At 47.0% G+C, this 24025-nt stretch overlaps 2 protein-coding genes across 6 annotated transcripts in view; both read right to left on the bottom strand.

Annotated features, from left to right (window-relative positions):
• Window positions 1–5611, bottom strand: part of ERICH3 (glutamate rich 3) — a 52027-nt gene extending 46416 nt beyond the window's left edge. The window contains exon 1 of one of the 5 annotated variants that reach the window (XM_077277452.1): window positions 5342–5611. In XM_077277452.1, coding sequence (XP_077133567.1) covers window positions 5342–5361 — 20 coding nt within the window. In that variant the 5' untranslated portion in view covers window positions 5362–5611. The remainder of the gene's footprint in view (window positions 1–5341) is intronic. The other 4 variants (XM_077277453.1, XM_077277450.1, XM_077277449.1 and 1 more) reach the window with 4 other exon arrangements.
• Window positions 5612–7212: 1601 nt separating this feature from the next.
• Window positions 7213–22914, bottom strand: LOC143788155 (quinone oxidoreductase-like). The gene is made up of 9 exons (XM_077277580.1): window positions 22493–22914; window positions 18791–18904; window positions 18088–18240; window positions 15305–15468; window positions 13034–13085; window positions 11872–12021; window positions 11633–11734; window positions 9000–9095; window positions 7213–8123 (listed from the first exon to the last, which is right to left on the bottom strand). Exons 2-9 carry the CDS (start codon window positions 18896–18898, stop codon window positions 7962–7964), a joined length of 987 nt encoding a protein of 328 aa, XP_077133695.1. The 5' UTR covers window positions 18899–18904; window positions 22493–22914; the 3' UTR covers window positions 7213–7961.
• Between the last annotated feature and the right edge of the window lie 1111 nt (window positions 22915–24025).

Raw genomic sequence — 24025 nt, 5'->3', positions numbered from 1 at the left:
AGTAGAGGTGAAAGTGATAATCTTGATTCCTGTCCTCGTCGTACTCCGGTATCCGGTACGTTCTGCGGAGCTTTATGTAACCCGGCTACATGTTTATATCCTGAGCTGCCCCATTATATAACGTGGCGCTGCTGTAACGACGGCATAAAGCTGATGACTCAAAGCAAACACCGAGATCACGGATATACAATACACACTGTGATATAGAGACGTATCAGAGCGGAGGCTGGAAGCTCTGGCACCGCACCACTAACCCCCATAGGGCTCTGCAGGAACTTGAACAGTCAATACATTCGTGCCACCAAAATTGGAAGCTCCTACATCACGGAAGGCTGAAATCCAAGATTAGAAAAACATGGCTACTTTATTTTGAAAACAGCACCCCCACCTGTCTTCAGGTTGTGTGTGGTATTGCAGGTCAGCCACATTCACGTCATGGAAACTGAGCTATAAAACCATACACAGTAACAGACATAGCGGTGCTGTTCTTGGTAGAAAGCAGCCATGTTTTTCTGATCCTGTGCAAACCCTTTAAAGGGGGTTATCTATTTTAATTTAAAAAAAAAAAAAGAAAAGAAAATGTGATTCTGGACCGAACAGATTAAAAATAAGAGTGGCGTCTAATGTTCAATGTACGGTGAAAATTTATCAGTCAGATCTTTTCTAATGTTTTTGTACAACTTTTGTACTTTGTTTGTTTATAGTTCAATAAAGATGGTTTATAAAAAAATAAATAAATTTAAAAAAAAATGAGAGTGGCTGCAGCAGCTTCTCTTACACTGGAGGACCGACCTGATTGCTCATTACACAGAAGCCCATTGCTTTCTATAGCCACCTTGTAATTCCTTCTGTTCCCTGCGGAGGCGCTGTGGGGGAACTGAACACCTGCTGATCACAGCTGCCTACCTAGGGTCCCAGCCCCCAGTTACCCCGTGATCTGCCTGTTCTACATAAAGTGGAGAAGTTCCTTAGTGGAACTATAAGGAGCCATTTTTCCTCTTTTTCCAGACTTTGATGGACTTCTTAGAGCAGGACGGTCCGGTTCTGTGACGCTCTGGTGTCTGCAGCTTTGTAACTGATAAGCTGCAATAAAGCAAAGAGGATAAGCGGCGATCATGAAGTTGTGACGCCGCTTATCTCCTTTGGTAACAGGAGACGATCTAATCATCACTTATACACAGAGCAGAAAACTCAAACAAACGCCAGAAGTGATGTAATGTAATGTGTACGGTGACCTGCACCATCTGTGGGTACACCGGTAACGGATCCTCGGAATATCAGTGCACGGAACATAGGGAGGTGTCACCCGACACATGTAACAAACACATATCGATCCTCCGGCTCCAGACTGATATGAGAAATGAGAACACAAGAAGAAAGTATCCGCAGCAATTCCCTACAGGCTCTACGGCTCTGGCGATGGGGGTAATGGTCTCTCCCGGATTATATAAGCTGAACAGAAGCTTTTTATCATCTTGTCGTCATCTGTAGATCCAAAATTCTTTGAAAATAGGTGACTCAATACATCTGTGGAAATGTCAGAGCTCCAAATCCTCTGCATAGGCAAAAAAAGGTCTCTCATTCTGCCTACCTGCAGGCACCACTAGGGGGAGCTCAGGAGCACACTGCACACAGAGTTACTATTGAGCTCAGTGTATGCTCAGTATACATAGCGGTGACTGCAGACTGTCACTATGGTATTTTTTTTTTTTAAAGGGGAACCCATCCGCAAACCTCCCAGTCTATAACGACAGGTAACAAGGACATGGGACCCCACACAGTAAGATGCCTCCCACTGTGTAATGCTTCAGTGTCCCTTCAGAGTATGACGCCCACGCAGTGTCCCACAAAGTGAAATGCACCCACAATGCCCCCTACACAGTCCCCCCCCACACAGTATGATGTCCCCGCAGTCCCCTCACACACTGTAATGGCCTTCAGTCATCAGCACATAGTGTCCGACACAAAATATGTAATGCCTCCACAGTGTCCCCCACATCGTATCATACCCACACAGTGTAGTGCGCCCACAGTGCTAGAACACACTAATGGCCTACAGTGACCACCACATAGTGTCCCACACAATGTAATGCCTCCACAGTGTCCCCCACACAGTATCACACCTACACAGTTCCAACACACAGTATGATGTCCCCCCCCCCCACACAAACACACACACACACACACACACACACACACACACACACACACTGTAATGCTACACAGTGCCCCCACATAGTATCACACCCACAGTGTCCGTTACACAAATGTCCCCACAGTGCCCTCACACAGTGTAATGCCCCCAAAATGCCCTCCACACATACAGTATGATGACCACACATTGCCCCCCAAAGAGGAATGCCTCCACACAGTATGGTGCTCCGCAATGCCCCCTCTCACAGTGTAATGCCCCCTACACAATATAATGCTTCCACAGGGCCTGTGCCCCCCGCCTAGTGTAATCCCCACACACAGTATGTTGCCCCCACACAGTGTAATGCCCTCATTGTGCCCCACACACAGTATGTTGCCCATCTAAGTGCCCTCTATGCTCAGTTACGTCCCCATTGTGCCCCCCTGTATAGTATGATGTTCCTTCCTCCTCCCCCTCAGAATAACACACTGGCTAAGAAGCCAGCCTCAGCGTCCAACCTGCAGCATCCAGATGTTACAGCATAACCGGACATGTGGCGCGTCTTTCGTTGCTCAACGTCCAAGCAGAAAATATCTGTAATGTAGAGGTGAGATCTTCCCAAATCTCAGAACTTAGTGGGGGATAAAATGCACCGAGGCCAAAGATGCAACTTGTGATGTCAGCCTAAAACGAAGACAAAGAGACGACACCGGCTATAAGCAAAGTGCGCAATTTTCTCCTACTCCACGTTGGAAATTTGACCTAAACTTTGTCTCTTCTGCCAACTTATGAATTAAAATCGCAAATTTTATTGCTGAGACATCACAGGTCATCGGCGACATCTGAACCCCGGCGCGCGTTCATCCATATTGTATTAAAAAACAAAACCTAAAAGAAATATCTGTAAAGTACAAACAGAAAAGTATATAAAATAAATCTAAATAATGATTGCTCTAGCAATAAACAATGGAAGGGATACAATCGTAATAGGATTCCGGACCCCGCTATTCTGAGGAGTTTGCAGGCTCGCGGCTGTGCAGGGAAATGCAGCCGCTCCCATTGACTTCAATGGATCCATGCTGCAGTTCCGGCACATGATGTCTGGGGGCGCCGCTGCGCATGGAAGTCATCGCCGAGGCCCCTTATTCTAAAGGACTGTGAGCCCCCCACTAATCAGAAAGGGATGACATATCATAGCAATATAACAATATTGGGAAGAATTATTTTGTTACTGGAGAAGAAATCCGCTGCTGAAGCTCAATGGATTTAATGTGGGTTTTTTGGATCAGAAATTTAGCGCAAACTCTGTAAATCAATCTAAAAAAAATCGGCGGTTCTGCTCCAAAAACTCAACAAAAAGTCTCAGTATCCACATCCCCCCAAATGTCCTGGGGTAGGGAGGAGTACTGAGAAGCAGCAGGCGGTGTATGTAGGGCAAATGCTTATATAGCAATTACCTCTTATAGTAAATCCAACAGAACGACGACCATGTTATGGACGCCTCCGCTCCAACCTGTGGCCCTCCAGCTGCTGGGACTTGTAGTGTTACAACCACACACGAGCTGCAGGTTGGAGCAGACGTCTCTGGGTTCAGGGGTCACACTCCGCTCCCATCTACACTGTCAGTATTAGCCGATTTCTCCCATTTCACTGGATCAGGGAATTGGTATTTAAGCAGTTTCCTGATACATCCTGCAGTGTATCTCGGGCTCCGTTCACACGATCAGGCTTTTGTGGAGTTTTTGATGTTGTAGATTTTCTGCACAAATTAAGTAAAATAGAATAATTGCATTTTTTTAAAAATCTGCAGCGTCAAAACCTCATCATGGGAACGTCGCCTTAAAGGGAACATTCAACTTTATAACCTGATTCCTCAGTGATCGCCTGTCAGCTTCTGCCTTCGCACCGGTCCAACATAGCCCCTAAAAATTGGGGGTTAGCAAAAAAACGTAAAGCAAAAACCTATATGTAACAGGTTCACATTGCGTTAATGTGTGCACGCTAACGGACAGCGTTGCACGGCGAAAATGTCGCAATTAACGCCATGCAACGGGTCCGTTAGCGTGCCCATTGACAGCAATGTGAAGTTTCCCTCTAGCGCATCGCAAGCGTGTGCCATTTTTCGGCTCGCGCTAGCGATGTGCCGGTCTTTTGTAGCGCGCCTCGGACGCTGCTTGCAGCGTCCGCGGCGCGCCCGAGGTCCGTTCCCCGCTCTCGCAGATCGGGGATCTGCGAGAGCGGGGACGTTAACGCGACCCCTAACGCGGCCCCTAAAAAAACATTGTGCTAGCGCTATCGCTAAACGGATTGCCCTAACGCAATGTGAACCTAGCCTAAGAGATTTCGGCTAGCTTCACGTTTGTGGTCGAGTCCTCAGCTTCTTGTCCACAACTGCAAAATGCAAAATGCACAGCACAATGCACGGCAACACAGTGCTTTATCCGCATCAGCTTACGCATGGCGGCAAAAAAAGCTGCGGTTTTGCATGTTTGCGCTTTTTATGCGCATGCGTTCGATATTTCCAGGAGGACGTGTCTAAATCAGCTCTTGGACATGCGCAGTCCGGAGTACACAAGCACAGCGAACACATGCGCAGGCAGAGACGGAAGTACGCGTGCGTTCCCATAGACAGTAATGCATTTTTTTAACGCACTCATCCGCATGCCTGTGCATATTTGACAGAAATTTGCCGCCTCAAAAATTCCAACATGGTGCGTCAGCCGCGCCCCGCCGCACACCGCGGAACAACGCATGGAAACGCGGGCGAACGCATGGAAACGCATGGTCCACAATGTAAAAGATAGGAAATCAAGACGCATGCAGCTGCATCAGAAACGCTGCGGACACAACCACAAATGTGAAACCAGCCTAAGTTACCCAGCACTGCAGCAATAGTGACCACAAAAGGCGCTATTTAAAGGGATGAACGCAGTTAAAGGTACAGGCTCCAACGGGCTCTCCACATGTAAAGATGGGCGCTGTCACTTTAACCTCAGATCACGGCCATCATACATCATCATACAGTCACAGAACTTCCTATTCATCAGCGCAGGTGCTGCTCTCCACTGTATGGCATGCTGGGTGTTGTAGTTCCTCCGAGCTGCGCACTAGATCATTAGTGACCTTGGAATAACGCGCTGATGGCGTCTGCAGGAGGAGACCCCCATGTTCCGCACAGTGTGGGCCATGTCAGGGCTCCTCACTTACCCGGGGTACGGGCGGCTCATGGTGCGCGGTGTGTCCGGCTCCTGCCCTCGCTCTAGCGCTCGGCACGGATGGCGCCCCGGTTGCTAGGCGCAGACACATGAGGAGCTCGCCCGGCCCCTCCCGCACTCACGGAGGCGGCGTCCAATGAGCAGCCGTGTGCCGCCTGTGGGCGGAGCCTCCCGCCGCACGAGCTGTTCCCCGGGAGCCGGTAGTCACAACAACGGGCTGCTCACACCCTGCAACGAGATGCGACCACCGGGGAGGACGGGGATACACGGGGAGGAAGCAAATCCCCCCCAAAAAGGAGAAACGTCCGACTTTCCGTCATAGTTTTCTTTCTTTCTGGATCTACTTCTCACTTCCATTAAAAAACCACCAAAATCTGCCGGTGTCCGGTATTAGCGGGTCCGCCCTCCGCCCTCACCCCGTCCCGACTCTATAGGAGCTTGTAATATTCAGTTGCGGCTATCTGGTGATTATCTGGTGATTATCTGCACATTATTAGAGAAATCATTAATACACAGTTCTGTTAAGGCTTCTCATTTTCACAAAACCTCCTAGAACGTTTTCCATTCTTCTTAATTTCTTTAATCCAAGGAAAACAAAACACTGCAGAATATGGAGAAACATCCGGAGCCGCACGTCCTGACCACTGAACTCTGATATCTCAGTTTATAGCATTGCCCCCGGTGTATAACATCCGCCCCCCCTCCCCCCATTGCCCCTGGTGTATAACATCCGGCCTCTCCACTGCCCCTGGTGTATAACATCCGGCCCCTCCATTGCCCCTGGTGTATAACATCCGGCCTCTCCACTGCCCCTGGTGTATAACATCCGGCCTCTCCACTGCCCCTGGTGTATAACATCCGGCCCCTCCATTGCCCCTGGTGTATAACATCCGGCCTCTCCACTGCCCCTGGTGTATAACATCCGGCCTCTCCACTGCCCCTGGTGTATAACATCCGGCCCCTCCATTGCCCCTGGTGTATAACATCCGGCCTCTCCACTGCCCCTGGTGTATAACATCCGGCCCCTCCATTGCCCCTGGTGTATAACATCCGGCCCCTCCATTGCCCCTGGTGTATAACATCCGGCCTCTCAACCTGCCCCCGGTGTATAACATCCGGCCCCTCCACTGCCCCTGGTGTATAACATCCGGCCCCTCCATTGCCCCTGGTGTATTACTTCCGGCCCCTCCATTGCCCCCAGTGTATAACATCAGGCCCCTCCACTGCCCCTGGTGTATAACATCCGGCCCCTCCACTGTCCCTGGTGTATAACATCCAGCCCCTCCACTGCCCCTGGTGTATAACATCCGGCCCCTCCATTGCCCCCGGTGTATAACATCCGGCCCCTCCATTGCCCCCGGTGTATAACATCCAGCCCCTCCATTGCCCCCGGTGTATAACATCCGGCCCCTCCACTGCCCCTGGTGTATAACATCCGGCCCCTCCACTGCCCCTGGTGTATTACTTCCGGCCCCTCCATTGCCCCCAGTGTATAACATCAGGCCCCTCCACTGCCCCTGGTGTATAACATCCGGCCCCTCCATTGCCCCTGATGTATAACATCCAGCCCCTCCACTGCCCCTGGTGTATATCATCCGGCCCCTCCACTGTCCCTGGTGTATAACATCCGGCCCCTCCATTGCCCCCGGTGTATAACATCCGGCCCCTCCATTGCCCCCGGTGTATAACATCCGGCCCCTCCACTGCCCCTGGTGTATAACATCCGGCCCCTCCACTGCCCCTGGTGTATTACTTCCGGCCCCTCCATTGCCCCCAGTGTATAACATCAGGCCCCTCCATTGCCCCTGATGTATTACTTCTGGCCCCTCCATTGCCCCCAGTGTATAACATCCGGCCCCTCCATTGCCCTGGTGTATAACATCCGGCCCCTCCATTGCCTCTATTGTATAATATCCGGCCCCTCCATTACCCCTGGTGTATAACATCCAGCCCTTCCACTGCCCCTGGTGTATTACTTCTGGCCCCTCCATTGCCCCTATTGTGTTATATTCGGCCCCTCCATTGCCCCCAGTGTATAACATCCGGCCCCTCATCATGCCATCCGCCATTACTACCATGTGACAGAGCGGCTGGCGGTGCAGGGCTCACAGATACAGCCGCGTCCTGTAATAGGAGCCCCCGGGGTCACAAGTCCATCCAGGACATTTCTTCCTCCTGAATCTTCCCCCGTCACCTGTGACTGATAATATTGAGAAGTGGAAGGAACCGCAGCAGCTCAGCCACAAAGTGGAGACCCCGTAACGTTACAAAGAGGGGCAACAAGGGCGGAAAAGTCACCACAGCTCTGCAGACCCCATAACTGCAGAGTCCAGACCTCCTCGTGAGGGGCCGCACAGAGCCCGGACCTCCGCCTCATCCAAGACTGCCCCCAAATCCTTCCCAGAAGAGCGGAGCCGTTATATCTGCAGAGGGGCGATTCCATATTAATATCTATGGTGTAGGATGGGAGATGAGGAAAGCCCCCGGAGGGGGATGTGGGGGGCACATACTTTTCTCCATACAGTGTGCAGTGACTGACCCCCCCACATGCTCAGTCTGTATTCAGGAATCATCAGTGATTAGGTTTTCAGATCAGGGATTAATAATCTCAATCAGATCACAAGCACCATCTTGCCGGTGGCGCCGCTGCTCTGCATGATGTCCTCGTGGGCCTGAGCTGCTTCCTCCAGCGGATACTCTGGACCAATCAGCGGCCTCAGCCATCCGCTCTCCATGCCCCCGAGGAGCGCGGCTCCGGCCTCCTTCCATTCATCCTAAAACCAAACAAGATCTTTATTGTTAATGCTCTGAGGGTCCGACTCATCTAGACTGGCCTGATGATGAGGGGGCCGTGCTGGAGACATTTTTTTTAAGTTTGACAACAACAAAAAATTACTTCCCTGTCACAATCTGTATCACAAATTAAAAAAGAAATCTCACAATTTTCACGCTGGTCACTGGGGCTTAGAAGAGGACTGTGAATTCTAGAAAAGCCGCAGTTATAATTGTATAACTGAGGTCACAACGCTATAGTCAACAAACAGGAGAACATTTACCGAAGAACACCAGAAACAGGGAGGCAGTACTATCTGAATGGACAGTGAAGCAGCACTATCTGAACCAATGTAATTTACAGGGAGAGAGAGGGAGGCAGCACTATCTGAACAAACAGGGAGAGACAGACAGGCAGCACTATCTGGACAGGGAGGCAGCACTATCTGAGGCAATGACAGAGAGGCAGCATGATCTGAACGGAGAGCAAGCGAAAGGGAGGCAGAACTATCTGAACCTACATCATTTACAGGGAGCAATAGGGAGGCGGCAGCACTTTGTGAACCAACATCATTTACATGAGAAATAGTGAGGCAGCGCTATCTGAACCAATGTAATTTACAGAGACAGATAGGGAAGCAGCACTATCTAAAACAGCAGGGAGGCAGCAATATATGAACCAATAGGGAGAGACAGGGAGGCAGCACTATCTGAACTGACATCATTTACAGGAAGAGATTAGTGAACTGTCCCTGATCTCGGATACGTTCTCAGTTTGTTACACTATATAACGTGTATATAAACATTATATATATATAATGATATATAATGTCACCCTGCATTTCATACAACGTTCTGATATCGCTCCATTTTGTTACCTTAGAGGAGAGGTAAAGTCCAACTCCGGTGATGCTGGACGCCTTCATCATTGTGTCTCTGGGGTTTATCTCGATGGGACCTCGGGATCCAACTATCTAGAATAAGAGAACACAGCGCACGGCTAGAACTGTGCTTTGGAGAAGATGAATGTTGCAGTCAGTAAAATCTGATTTTCTGGAGTTTTTAGCTGCTGCTTGCTGATCCTAGCTTCTTTCATGTTGCCTATAGAGAGCGCACCCTTTCTGTATATGGCTTAGCTATTGGTGTGAGCAGCCAGCCCCCATCACACACAGCACTGGAGACCTGCCAGCCCCACCACGCACAGCACTGGAGACCTGCCAGCCCCCATCACACACAGCACTGGTAACCTGCCAGCCCCCATCACACACAGCACTGGTGACCTGCCAGCCCCACCACGCACAGCACTGGAGACCTGCCAGCCCCATCACACACAGCACTGGTAACCTGCCAGCCCCCATCACACACAGCACTGGTGACCTGCCAGCCCCCATCACACACACCACTGGAGACCTGCCAGCCCCATCACACACAGCACTGGAGACCTGCCAGCCCCCATCACACACAGCACTGGTGACCTGCCAGCCCCCATCACACACACCACTGGTAACCTGCCAGCCCCCATCACACACAGCACTGGTGACCTGCCAGCCCCCATCACACACAGCACTGGAGACCTGCCAGCCCCATCACACACAGCACTGGAGACCTGCCAGCCCCATCACACACAGCACTGGAGACCTGCCAGCCCCCATCACACACAGCAATGGTAACCTGCCAGCCCCCACCACACACAGCACTGGAGACCTGCCAGCCCCATCACACACAGCACTGGTGACCCGCCAGCCCTCATCACACACAGCACTGGTGACCCGCCAGCCCTCATCACACACAGCACTGGAGACCTGCCAGCCCCCATCACACACAGCACTGGTGACCTGCCAGCCCCATCACACACAGCACTGGAGACCTGCCAGCCACATCACACACAGCACTGGTGACCTGCCAGCCCCATCACACACAGCACTGGAGACCTGCCAGCCCCCACCACACACAGCACTGGTGACCTGCCAGCCCCCATCACACACAGCACTGGTAACCTGCCAGCCCCCATCACACACAGCACTGGAGACCTGCCAGCCCCCACCACACACAGCACTGGAGACCTGCCAGCCCCCACTACACACAGCACTGGAGATCTGCCAGCCACATCACACACAGCACTGGTGACCTGCCAGCCCCATCACACACAGCACTGGAGACCTGCCAGCCCCCACCACACACAGCACTGGTGACCTGCCAGCCCCCATCACACACAGCACTGGTAACCTGCCAGCCCCCATCACACAAAGCACTGGAGACCTGCCAGCCCCCACCACACACAGCACTGGAGACCTGCCAGCCCCCACTACACACAGCACTGGAGATCTGCCAGCCCCATCATACACAGCACTGGTGACCTGCCAGCCCCATCACACACAGCACTGGAGACCTGCCAGCCCCATCATACACAGCACTGGTGACCCGCCAGCCCTCATCACACACAGCACTGGAGACCTGCCAGCCCCATCACACACAGCACTGGAGACCTGCCAGCCCCCATCACACACAGCACTGGAGACCTGCCAGCCCCCACCACACACAGCACTGGAGACCTGCCAGCCCCCACTACACACAGCACTGGAGATCTGCCAGCCCCATCATACACAGCACTGGTGACCTGCCAGCCCCCATCACACACAGCACTGGTAACCTGCCAGCCCCCATCACACACAGCACTGGAGACCTGCCAGCCCCCACCACACACAGCACTGGAGACCTGCCAGCCCCCACTACACACAGCACTGGAGATCTGCCAGCCCCATCATACACAGCACTGGTGACCTGCCAGCCCCATCACACACAGCACTGCTAACCTGCCAGCCCCATCATACACAGCACTGGTGACCCGCCAGCCCTCATCACACACAGCACTGGAGACCTGCCAGCCCCATCACACACAGCACTGGAGACCTGCCAGCCCCCATCACACACAGCACTGGAGACCTGCCAGCCCTCATCACACACAGCACTGGTAGTGACGTCCTGTTTCACAAACTGGAAGTGGAGCTGTTAACTTAAACCTGAGACCCAGCGAGAGCTGCCAGTGCCCAGGAAGAGAGCATTTTGTGCCCCCGGGCCAGCGTTACACTCTTTATTTCTCAAATACATGTCTTCAGGAAAATACTGCTGTAATTACAGTTTCCCTTTTGCTCCTTTAGTTCTTTTTTGCTTTGTGCAGGTATAATGGGGCACAGCCTGAACAGCACCGTACACCATCTAGTGTCCGTTCTCGGTACTGCAGCTCAGCTCCTATAGAAGTAAATGTGTTCTGGTCACTACAGGGTGCACAGAGCCGCGCTGGTACAGCTCCGTACACTGTATACTGCGGGCAGACAGGACCTGGAAGCTGCTGATCATGGGGGGTTCTGGACCCTCACAAATGTGGTATAGACGACGGATCCTAAACATATTCCATCGATAACCTAGAAAACCTTTAATAGGAGAAAAGGCTGCATGGGGGGAAAGAAATGACAGAAGAGACCAGTGCGCAGACAGGATACATGGCACTTACCATCACTCGGCCGCCGGATGATAGGAGTTTCAGGTCATTGCTCAGGTTCACATTGGACAACATCTCCAGGATGACATTAACCCCGTCCTCTCCGGCAGCCTCCTAAATATTGGAAAGGAGAATGCATCTCTCCATAATAAATGGGGTCATCCTGTTCCCGGACGTCACTTATACCGGGGGGAGTATTGTACTGTACGTCTGACATAAGCGTATATGGCGGTCACAATGCGGACACTGACCCGGATCTTCTCGATGTAATCCTTCTCCCTGTGGTTGAACACCTTGTGGGCTCCATTCTGTAAAACCAGATTTAGCCCCTCGGGGCTGCCGGCGGTCCCGAATACCATGAATCCATGGGCCCTGGCGATCTGACAAGCCGCAATCCCCACCTATAGGGGAGAGAAGGAGAGGTAAGCGGAGCAGCGCGGACCACCCGACATCATGGCTGCGCTGTTCGCTGCCGGAACCGCGCAGACACTTCTTTTTTATCATTTCCCGCTCTTCCGCAGAGGCGCCGTCATCTTTATGGTTGCAGTCACTTTATGTAGTGCACGAGCTTAATGGTTACAGTCTGGGGGTACAAGGTTCAGTTATCACCCTCCTCCGGGGTGGGCACAGTCTCACGTATGTGGTGGCACTAAATATGTTACCTTGTGTTATTTTATAGATTTCTCTGTTTGACTTGTGGCAATTGTGGTGATGCCGAGTTTTATATTTTTTACTGTTTTGTTTTTTTTACATTTTTACTAACAGACTTAACCCTTTGATTGCCTTCTTGGCTATACAATAAACTGAAGTACAAAAAAAAATGCGTCCTGTACACACACGGCCTTGGTGCACATTAGATACAGCATTTTTTTTAGAAACATTGTGAAAAAAAATTGACATTTTATTTGTGTTTTGAAAAGTCTACAGAGAATAAAACGCTAAAAATAATCCCCAGGCGCCGGAGTTTTCATCACATTGACTTTACTTAAACTGTTAAATGCAGCAAATTTTCTGCACCATAAAAGATGCAGGGTTTTTGCTACATGGGAACACGACCTAAGGAATTTCAATGTGTGTTCGGTCCGGCAAAATGGATTCTTCTTGTGGATTTGTTACAGATTTGTCCCCATTGAATTCAATGTAGAAAGTTGAAAATCCGCAACAAACTTACACTTTTTCTGCAAGTCCTGGGGAAAAAAAGTATTTTATCACATTTTTTTTCCCTGTGTTTCTTCCCTGCTCGTCTGTTGGTCTCTGTATCCCTCCGGTCTCCTGCAGTGACAGCTCGTCCCCTGTGACCGCTGCAGCCGATCACTGACTGCCGCTGCCAGGATACATTTTAAAGTCCCTAAAATGAGCTTTTATCACAACAGGACGTCCTCTAATCACAGGCTACAAGGTCACATTACTCACTCCGCCACTGGCGCCGTGTACGAGGACCACCTCCCCGGGTTTGCCGTGTGTCCTATGTAACAAAAGAGACAGATTTCTTAGATGCTTAATCGATAATGACCCCAACATCTACGGGGCTCAGGGCTGATTCGGCCCAATAGGAGGCCTGTGAGGTTTATATTGCCAGAATTAACGCAGTGCGTTATGCAAGCGATCAAAGGTCCATGTACAAGTCTACTTGTGGGATTAATAAATGTCGAAAATAACATTTTAATCAAGTCTTATGACAAAAAGTCCAAAGTTAAAAATAAAAAGTGTTAGAAAATGCTTTAAAAAAAAGAACAAGAAGGAAAACAAAAACCAATGTCACGGTATCACCGTATTTGTAACAACCCACATTTCTAATAATTGCATTAATTATCCCGCACTGTGAACACCGGAAAGTACAAACTAAAAGAACCGATGTCACATTTGCCCTAACTGATTGTTCATCCGTATCCCACAGAAGATTAGAAATGAACTACTCGTCCAGCAAAAAACAACTTCGTGTTTATGGCGCTTCAAAGTTACAGGTCTTGGAGAGACACAAACACAACTCTTTTATTGTTCAAAAGTTTAAATCATTTAAAACAATAAATAAATAAAAATTATATATATATATATATATATATATATATATATGTATATATATATATATATATATATATATATATATATATATATTGGCATCGCTGCCCCTCTATCGACTCAAAGAATAAATGTATCATGTCATTCAACCAAAACATTGAATGCTATAAAAAGAAAACCCCAAAAATACAATGGCACAACTGCTGTTTTTATTTCCTACCCCTCCTTAAAAAAATAAATGGCTCTGTTAGAAAAAAAAAATGGAAAAAATAAACATTAAAAAACAAAATAAAAAAAACAAACGGGGTTTCCATTTGGCTACAATGGTGAAAAAAATATGACTTTAGGAATTGACAAGGAAATAAAATGCTTGGTCATTTGGGCTTGAAATAGACTGGTCAATAAGGGGTTAAAAAAAGATCCCAAACAAAAAATGTGGAGACACAGCATTGTATCTTAAATAACCAGACGACTATTTTTAGCAAACCAAGAAGAATAGACTGTCATCTGTATGTTGACTTTGAATTTATGTGTTGGTCAAGAAAACAAACTTCTGCTTGTGTAAGCCTGTAATATTGACATTTCATATAACATATTGTGCTTATCCTTCAAGACTAGTGATGTTTAGTGATATGCTAATTATGCATTCGGTAGGTCAGATAGTTTGGTGACTTCGAAAACAGAGGAGGAAAAACTATGCAATTGGATGAAATAATCAAGTAATGCTACTTGATCGCATCTACATTCTTACTTTTTATGTCAATACTGAATGAAGGACACTTGTATAAAATAGGTTAAATAACTCTGTACAGAGAGACTGAGAGACAGCCAGAGATTCTGCCAAGACATCCAAACATCCAGGAGACCCTACAGGACTGATGCCAATTTATCATGGTTCCATCACGAGGGACACGGATCTATCATTCTACAGGAAACAACCTACGGGACCTAGGCCCTGGTTGGAAGAATACAGATCTGCTCCAGTGACCATCACTGAACCATGGATACATTTGGAGAAAGCCGGGATTGGGACCTGCCAGTTGCCTGGCTCCATGAAGATTTTTGGAGAAGCCAGGTTGTGACCCTCGGGTCAACTGGCCCTGTACCTCAATGTACTGTCTTCTTCCTACGCTTGTCATTACTTCCTCTCAGTGTGCATGCCACAGGTGGGGTAGTCAACCCTGGGAGCTCTGAAGTAACAGCTGCTATTATCCCGGCGAGTCATCGGAAGGGTGATGCTCTATAGTGTGCACCATCATTAGGTATTTTGCGGTGACTCTCCAATGTGTAATATGTGTGTTTTGTGGTTAAATAAAGCATTGCACATTGTTTTATCCTCACCCTAAGTTGTCTGAGTAGCGTTATGCCCACATTAAAAGGAGAGCCGTCGTTTAGTGGGACGATCCCTGGTCCATGCGGTTTTGGCTTTGGCTTGGACCAGGGTGCCTGCCGACCCTCCTTGTCTCCACATAACAATATTCCTATTCAAGCAGTAATGTCGGGAGATGTTTATGTTATATGTGTCTGCATACTGCCGCCCAGTGGTTGTGATGTGCATTGCAGCCTGTCTAGAGTGTTGCTTGCTGGTCATGGTTCTGTAGTGAGAAATTGGAGTCCTTTCTACCCTTAGTTTGGCCGATCCTTGCAGACACCTATGGCGCTTACTTTTGGAATAGAGCCCTGTAGGCAGTGAAGTATGGAATAGCAATGGCCGCTCCTTGCTTGAAGTTCAGCTGCTCTGGAAGTGGGTAGACCGTATCTTCTGAGGCGACTGTGTACTCCGCATATCCTCCTGTGATTGTTCCTGTGGTGAACACACGATCTCCTTTCTGTACAAGTTTTAAAATAAAAAATTATAATAATAAAAATAAAACAACATCCTGGACAAAACTGATAGCATTGTACAATGCACGGCCTGCCGTGCCTGGTTCTGAGGCTCAGTCCTACTCAAGAAAATGGCACAAAGCTGCAGAACCAGGCACAGCCACAGCCGTATGCCAAATGTAACTGAACTAACACAGGTATGCAAGATTTGGGTTTATGAAAATGGTTTCAAATCCAATGACTGATTCTTATGTTTCTTTATGCCATGATTTCAAAAACAAAAAAATTAAACCATCATGTATGGTTTTTGCACAAAAGACTCGGGAAATTACGTACAAGATAACAAGAAAAATCTGTATTGTAGCCAAAAATTTACACAGTATCATATATAAAAAGTTATTTAACATTCATTCTGCAACTTTATTTGAAATTAATTATTGCTTCTTTTCCTTTTCTCATCTTTTGATCTCTTTTCTCTTCTAGAAGGCCTGTGGATCTCCTGTGTGAAGCATCTAGCAGTAGTCCCCATCATCTTCATGTTCCATCTACCTTGGTATCGTCGTTCCATCTCCTTGATGTTGTCGTTCCATCTCCTTGATGTCGTCTTTCCATCTCCTTGATGTTACCGTTCCATCTCCTTGATGCCGTCGTTCCATCTCCTTGATGTAGTCGTTCCATCTCCTTGATGTCGTCTTTCCATATCCTTGATGTCGTCGCTCCATCTCCTTGATGTCGTCTTTCCATCTCCTTGATGTTACCGTTCCATCTCCTTGATGCTGTCGTTCCATCTCCTTGATGCAGTTGTTCCATCTCCTTGATGTCGTCTTTCCATATCCTTGATGTCGTCGTTCCATCTCCTTGATGTCATCGTTCCATCTCCTTGATATCTTCATTCCATCTTCTTCATGTAGTCATTCCATCTCCTTGATGTCGTTGTTCCATCTCCTTGATGTTGCTCCATCTCCTTGATGTCGTCGTTCCATCTCCTTGATGTCGTCGTTCCATCTCCTTGATGTAGTCATTCCATCGCCTTGATATTTTCATTCCATCTCCTTGATGTCGTCGTTCTATTTACTTGATGTCGTCGTTCCATCTCCTTGATGTCGTCGTTCCATCTCCTTGATGTAGTCATTCCATCGCCTTGATATTTTCATTCCATCTCCTTGATGTCGTCGTTCCATCTCCTTGATGTCGTCATTCCATCTCCTTGATATCCGGTGAAATCTTTCTCATTGCTCTTTGCTAACAGCTCCGAGGTTTTCAGGAAAGTCGTCAAATGGGAATGTAAAAAAATGTAACTTCAGACTCATTAGACAACCCGAGGCTCTGAAACGTTTCAGCATCTTCTCCACCATGGACTTAATGGATCTTTGTTGTCACTTAGCAATTTCTTCACAACTTCTTAAAAAGAATCACAAGCCTTTTTCTCAACAGCTTTCATTTTTGTTTTGAACATGTCGGCCTTCATGTGTTTCTGAATATCCGGACACATAAAAATACCTTCCTTCAGTTTTGCGTCGGCCAACACCTGAAACTTGGCATACAAGTAATTTAAAACTCTCTCCTTCTTTCGGTAGAGATTTCACAAACTGTTTCATCAGTCAGAGCCTAATGTGTAGAGGTGGCAGGAGATCTTCAGTGGGATCAACTAAACTTTCTGCAACTATGTTCTTGAGTTCAGGTTGCACAGATCTTCTCGTTGGCCAACTTTTTTGGCTTCGGTGATGACTCCTATCCCGGCTGTCCCATTCACACAATAAGCATGGCTACTTCATGTATCTTCCTTGCTGCCCAAGGAGTAAAGAGATAACTATGAGGATCAAGGATGGTCAATATGTGGTGATCGGAAAGTTAAGTTTCTCAAGAATAAGGTCTAAATTCTCAAAGCTGTAACAAAAAAAATCTGTCTTTGCTGCCTATAACAACCAATCACAACGCAGCTTTCATTTCTTATACTGCTGAGGTTCAATTAAAGCTGTGCTCTGATTGGATGCTATGGACACTACCACACTATTTGGAAGCCGGGTTAAGGAAATCTTCTCTGCTCCCAGCAGCCAATCGCATCACAGCGCCAATTAATTTCTAACCAATCTAATGACACCAGAATCATCCACCAAAGGTCATGCAAAGGGGCTCAAAGTATGGTGAGGAAAAACCTATGGGGTCCGTGTTTGTGAAAAAAATGCACAGGATTGAATTTTTTAGATACTTTTACTGAGTATGGGAGAAGTTGTCATGGAGGTCTGGGTCAGTAAGGAGAAGAAAGGGAACGCTTTGGTGTCTACCACTACATGGCGGTAATACATAGCGTCTTATGTTCAGCGCTGACATTATCGTCTGGTGACGTGCCCACTATAACATTGTGGAACGCCTGTGTAGTGAAGTTGACCCGCCATCATAAAGATCATCGCCATCAGTATCGCTGCAGGAATAGTCACACTGCTGTGGCTTAGCGCATTAAATATGGCGACACTTGTATGACGAATGCTCCTACGGAAATGACCATCACGGATTCAGCGGGATGTTTATTCTGCTCCACAATAGGAAATAGAGAAAGTATAAGTAATAGCGCCACCAAATGGCCAAATAAGCATAAAAAAGCATATAAAAAACACTTCAATTACCTTAAATGCCGTCACCTTCGTGCCAACATTCACCACCAGCCCCGAGGTGTCAGACCCGGGCGTGTAGGGTAAGCTCGGCTTCCATTCAAAGCTGCCAGATCTGATATCAGTCTCCACTGGGTTAATTCCGCATGCGTGCACTTGGATCAGAACCTGTAAAGAAAGACAGGAAAAAAAGATACAAAGCAAAAAGTCTGATTGATTAGTACATTTTCGCCTTTTTTTTTTTTCGTTTTTGGTGATTTTGTGCCACATTCTTCTTTTGCTTTGCACTTTTTTAAGGCTTTTACGTGTTTGCCTATTTTTTTATATTCGCGGTGTGCGCGTTTCAGGGTTTCCAGACGTTTGCAGACGATTCATCAAATGTAACATTTTGGCGCCTATGTGCATACCATTTTCCTCTGGAATGATTTTCTGAATTTTTTTCTTCACCACAAATTTTGCGACATTTTCGCAGACCCTACACATTTAAAGCCGCAGTGCATTTTAAAGGGCAAAAGAGCATTTTTTGATTTTGCACAAAATTCTTGAATTGTGTGCACCATTTTGTGCAGTTTGGAGCTAAATATGTCAATGAAGGCAAAAAAGAGAAAAGTGGGTTTTAAAAAAAATGTCCTAAATTTCTATTTCATGAGTGGACTTGCATTTTAAGCAATTCTCCACCATGCTCTAAACTGCAGCTTTGCTCCATGCAAACGTGTACCTGGTTCTCTCCCGGTGAAGGCACTGGGACGTCGGTTTGGAGCTTCAGAACCTCCGGTTTCCCAAACTCTGAGACCCGAATAGCTCGCATGAACTTTGTGGAAGCCATACTGGTCTGAAACACATAAATATATGTATCCCCCTATAATACAGGCGTCACACACAGCACGAGCACAGGGCACGAGAGCAGACCCCGACTGTATGCTGTAATGCCCCCCGGACTTTCTCGTTATTGACCAAATGTCCCATACACTGCACTCCAGATTCTCCCCAATCCACGCGAGCCTGTTAATGGCGCAAGATCTGATCCAAATCATATGACGGGCGGCAGGAAGATTCCAGAATAACAAAATGTCCCTGGATTAACTCATCTTTAAAAAATGGAAGCGATCGTCAGAAAATGGCCCAATGGATAAAATCAGATTTTTATAATAAATATATTTTTTAAATATTTTTGGCAATATTATTTTTCTGTATTAAAAATCGATGTGAAAACTGCAAGATTTCATTTTTCTGTCAATAATGTCCTGGTGTTTCAGGAAATGCACATGTTGATTAGCAGCAATGACATTCTGACCCTATCTATTGTATTGAAGCATCTAATGAGCGTGTGGAAAGGTCATTGTGAAGGGAGGTGGGGTAAGTGAGCTGTGACATCACCTATTGTGAATGGTGGATCCTGTGTTATCTACTGTATATAGAGATGTTATCAGTCATTATACAGGAGGAGGAGGTGAGCTGTGACATCACCTATTGTGAATGGTGGATCCTGTGTTATCTACTGTATATAGAGGTGTTATCAGTCATTGTACAGGAGGAGGAGGTGAGCTGTGACATCATCTATTGTGAATGGTGGATCCTGTGTTATCTACGGTATATAGAGGTGTTATCAGTCATTGTACAGGAGGAGGAGGTGATCTGTGACATCACCTATTGTGAATGGAGGATCCTGTGTTATCTACTGTATATAGAGATGTTATCAGTCATTGTACAGGAGGAGGAGGTGAGCTGTGACATCACCTATTGTGAATGGAGGATCCTGTGTTATCTACTGTATATAGAGGTATCAGTCATTGTACAGGAGGAGGTGATCTGTGACATCACCTATTGTGAATGGAGGATCCTGTGTTATCTACTGTATATAGAGATGTTATCAATCACTGTACAGGAGGAGGTGAGCTGTGACATCACCTATTGTGAATGGTGGATCCTGTGTTATCTGCTGTATGAAGAGGTGTTATCAGTCATTGTACAGGAGGAGGAGGTGAGCTGTGACATCACCTATTGTGAATGGAGGATCCTGTGTTATCTACTGTATATAGAGGTGTTATCAGTCATTGTACAGGAGGAGGAGGTGAGCTGTGACATCACCTATTGTGAATGGTGGATCCTGTGTTATCTACTGTATATAGAGGTGTTATCAGTCATTGTACAGGAGGAGGAGGTGAGCTGTGACATCACCTATTGTGAATGGTGGATCCTGTGTTATCTACTATATATAGAGGTGTTATCAGTCATTGTACAGGAGGAGGAGGAGGTGAGCTGTGACATGACCTATTGTGAATGGTGGATCCTGTGTTATCTACTGTATATAGAGGTGTTATCAGTCATTGTACAGGAGGAGGAGGTGAGCTGTGACATCATCTATTGTGAATGATGGATCCTGTGTTATCTACTGTAGATAGAGGTGTCATCAGTCATTGTACAGGAGGAGGAGGTGAGCTGTGACATCATCTATTGTGAATGGTGGATCCTGTGTTATCTACTGTATATAGAGGTGTTATCAGTCATTGTACAGGAGGAGGAGGTGAGCTGTGACATCACCTATTGTGAATGGAGGATCCTGTGTTATCTACTGTATATAGAGATGTTATCAGTCATTGTACAGGAGGAGGAGGTGAGCTGTGACATCACCTATTGTGAATGGAGGATCCTGTGTTATCTACTGTATATAGAGGTATCAGTCATTATACAGGAGGAGGAGGTGAGCTGTGACATCACCTATTGTGAATGGTGGATCCTGTGTTATCTACTGTATATAGAGGTGTTATCAGTCATTGTACAGGAGGAGGAGGTGAGCTGTGACATCACCTATTGTGAATGGTGGATCCTGTGTTATCTACTGTATATAGAGGTGTTATCAGTCATTGTACAGGAGGAGGAGGTGAGCTGTGACATCACCTATTGTGAATGGTGGATCCTGTGTTATCTACTGTATATAGAGGAGTTATCAGTTATTGTACAGGAAGAGGAGGTGAGCTGTGACATCACCTATTGTGAATGATGGAGCCTGTGTTATCTACTGTAGATAGAGGTGTTATCAGTCATTGTACAGGAGGAGGAGGTGATCTGTGACATCATCTATTGTGAATGGTGGATCCTGTGTTATCTACTGTAGATAGAGGTGTCATCAGTCATTGTACAGGAGGAGGAGGTGATCTGTGACATCATCTATTGTGAATGGTGGATCCTGTGTTATCTACTGTATATAGAGGTGTTATCAGTCATTGTACAGGAGGAGGTGAGCTGTGACATCATCTATTGTGAATGTTGGATCCTGTGTTATCAGTCTTGTATAGAAGTGTTACATGTCATTGTAAAATCCTGCCTATGATGATAAGGAAACTGCTGATAGGTCTTCATGAAAGGGCAGGAAGTAGGTAGGAGTCTAAAAAAAAGTGTGATTTAAGCAATTTTTTGAGGATAGCTACCATTTAACATTTTTGTTTTCAATTGCTTGATTGAAAACCAGCAGTGAAACAACATCAATTAAGCAAAATACAAAAATAAATAAATCCAGATATAATGTAATGGAGAATCCTCAGACGTTGTATTTTCCCTTCTTCTCTGGATATAAGACGTCTCCTGCACCCCTCAGTACTGTATACCTGGTTCTTTGCCTCCCTGCGAACAAGTGCAAATCTTAGGCAGGAGATAGCAGTTACTGACATTTGTCCTGCCTGTATACAATCATCGTCCTACTCTGTGCACACTTATATTCCAATAGTAATGCCCGGCGAGCCCACCTGCTCCACGGCTGTATGAAGATGCCGTCAGGTTACAGATAGAGCAGTGTGATCCAGCCCCACGCTCGCTGTAAGGTTTCAACACCAGCGTCCACGTCCCCTCCTGCCCCATTGGTGCACTTACAGTACCCTGCACAGACACTCAAGCTTGTTTTTTTAATTTTTACTCAAATGCAAGTAATTTGTACTAAAAAGTATTTTTCTTTTCTTTAAAAATGTTGCACCATTTGCTTTCTATATTTTCAGTGCTGCACTAACCATTGCTGGCTGCAGAATGAGTTAACTGAGAATCCATCAGTGAGCTCAATCTGATGTTCTAATGGAGAGTTTGCAACTTTGTAACTTTTTTCCAAGATTTATGACTAGAGACCACATCAAAGTTAAATGTGCAGAGAAACTAAGAGTCTATAAAAGAGAAATGGAGCAGAATTTTTAATGAAACCCAATTGCAAAAAAATATTTTTAGCCCCAATTACATGCATTTAGGCAGAAACAATGTGTCCCCAAAGGTTGAGAACCCCTTTAAGTTTAGAGGTATTTACCTGTGATTAGGTGTTTCTCCTCAATTTCTTTTCTGATGTCTAACTCATAAAAGAGGAAAAGAAAGTCCGGGTGCAGAAGCTGTGTCTTACCAGCCGCCTCTTCCAGACGATCATGGAGGAGACATCTGTACTCACCGCTCTTCTTGCTCCTTCCGTCCAGTCTGAAGTGCGCACTTCTTCAATGGGCAACTTTCCAAGATTTTCCAGGAGGCGGATGAAGTATCTCTGCAAATTCTTCTATCCTTCCCCAGCTCATCGGACTGCCCAGAGGTTGTAGAATCCTCAGATGACTTTGGTGATTTATTTCTCCTGTCACTATCATCTTCTGTACTCCAAATGAGTACTGATGGCAGTGCAGCTGCAGACAGCAAATAGACTGGGAAAAGCCGGGCGGAAGCTGCTAATGTGAAGGCTATAATCCGTTCTACCATAGCTGCGATGCTCTGTGTGTCCCGACTCCTATCATAGCTGTGATGCTCTGCGTGTCCTGACTCCTTTCTATCATAGCTGTGATGCTCTGCGTGTCCCGACTCTTATCATAGCTGTGATGCTCTGTGTGTCCTAACTCCTTTCTATCATAACTGTGATGCTCTGCGTGTCCTGACACCGTTCTACCATAGCTGTGATGCTGTGTCCTGACTCCTTTCTATCATAACTGCAATGCTCAGCATGTCCTGACTCCGTTCTATCATAGCTGTGATGCTCTGCGTGTCCTGACACCGTTCTATCATAGCTGTGATGCTCTGTGTGTCCTGACTCCTTTCTATCATAGCTGTGATGCTCTGCGTGTCCCGACTCTTATCATAGCTGTGATGCACTGGGTGTCCTAACTCCTTTCTATCATAGCTGCGATGCTCTACGTGTCCTGACACCGTTCTACCATAGCTGTGATGCTCTGTGTGTCCTAACTCCTTTCTATCATAACTGTGATGCTCTGCATGTCCTGACACCTTTCTGTCATAGCTGTGAAGCTCTGTGTGTCCTAACTCCTTTCTATAACTGTGATGCTCTGCGTGTCCTGACACCATTCCATCATAGCTGCGATGCACTGCGTGTCCTGACACCGTTCTACCATAGCTGTGATGCTGTGTCCTGACTCCTTTCTATCATAGCTGTGATGCTCTGCGTGTCCTGACACCTTTCTGTCATAGCTGTGATGCTCTGTGTGTCCTAACTCCTTTCTATCATAACTGTGATGCTCTGCGTGTCCTGACACCGTTCTACCATAGCTGTGATGCTGTGTCCTGACTCCTTTCTATCATAACTGCAATGCTCAGAATGTCCTGACTCCGTTCTATCATAGCTGTGATGCTCTGCGTGTCCTGACACCGTTCTACCATAGCTGTGATGCTCTGCTTGTCCTGACACCATTCTATCATAGCAGCGATGCACTGCGTGTCCTGACACCATTCTATCATGCTGTAGCTGCGATGCACTGCGTGTCCCGACACCATTCTATCATACTGTAGCTGCAATGCTCTGTGTCCTGACACCATTGTATGTTAGCTGCGATACACTGCATGTCCTGACACCGTTCTATCATAGCTGCGATGCTCTGTGTGTCCTGACACATTCTATCATAGCTGCGATGCTCTGCGTGTCCCGACACATTCTACCATAGCGATTATCTGCGTGTCCTGCATTTTATGGTATTTTTTTCCCATGAAA

Source organism: Ranitomeya variabilis, chromosome 8 (genome assembly GCF_051348905.1).
Source record: "Ranitomeya variabilis isolate aRanVar5 chromosome 8, aRanVar5.hap1, whole genome shotgun sequence".
Classification (NCBI taxonomy): Eukaryota; Metazoa; Chordata; class Amphibia; order Anura; family Dendrobatidae; genus Ranitomeya; species Ranitomeya variabilis.
Note: the sequence above shows the minus strand (reverse complement) of the source record. Positions and strands in the feature narration are given on the sequence as shown.

What these genes read in the sequence shown, in the direction of transcription:
- LOC143788155 (XM_077277580.1), bottom strand. Translation starts at nt 18,898, where the DNA reads ATGGCTTCCACAAAGTTCATGCGAGCTATTCGGGTCTCAGAGTTTGGG. An exon ending in CTTCACCGGGAGAGAACCAG is followed by an intron (nt 18,241 to 18,790) that starts GTACACGTTTGC and finishes CTTTCTTTACAG; the next exon opens with GTTCTGATCCAAGTGCACGC. An exon ending in TACAGGGCTCTATTCCAAAA is followed by an intron (nt 13,086 to 15,304) that starts GTAAGCGCCATA and finishes TTTGTTACATAG; the next exon opens with GACACACGGCAAACCCGGGG.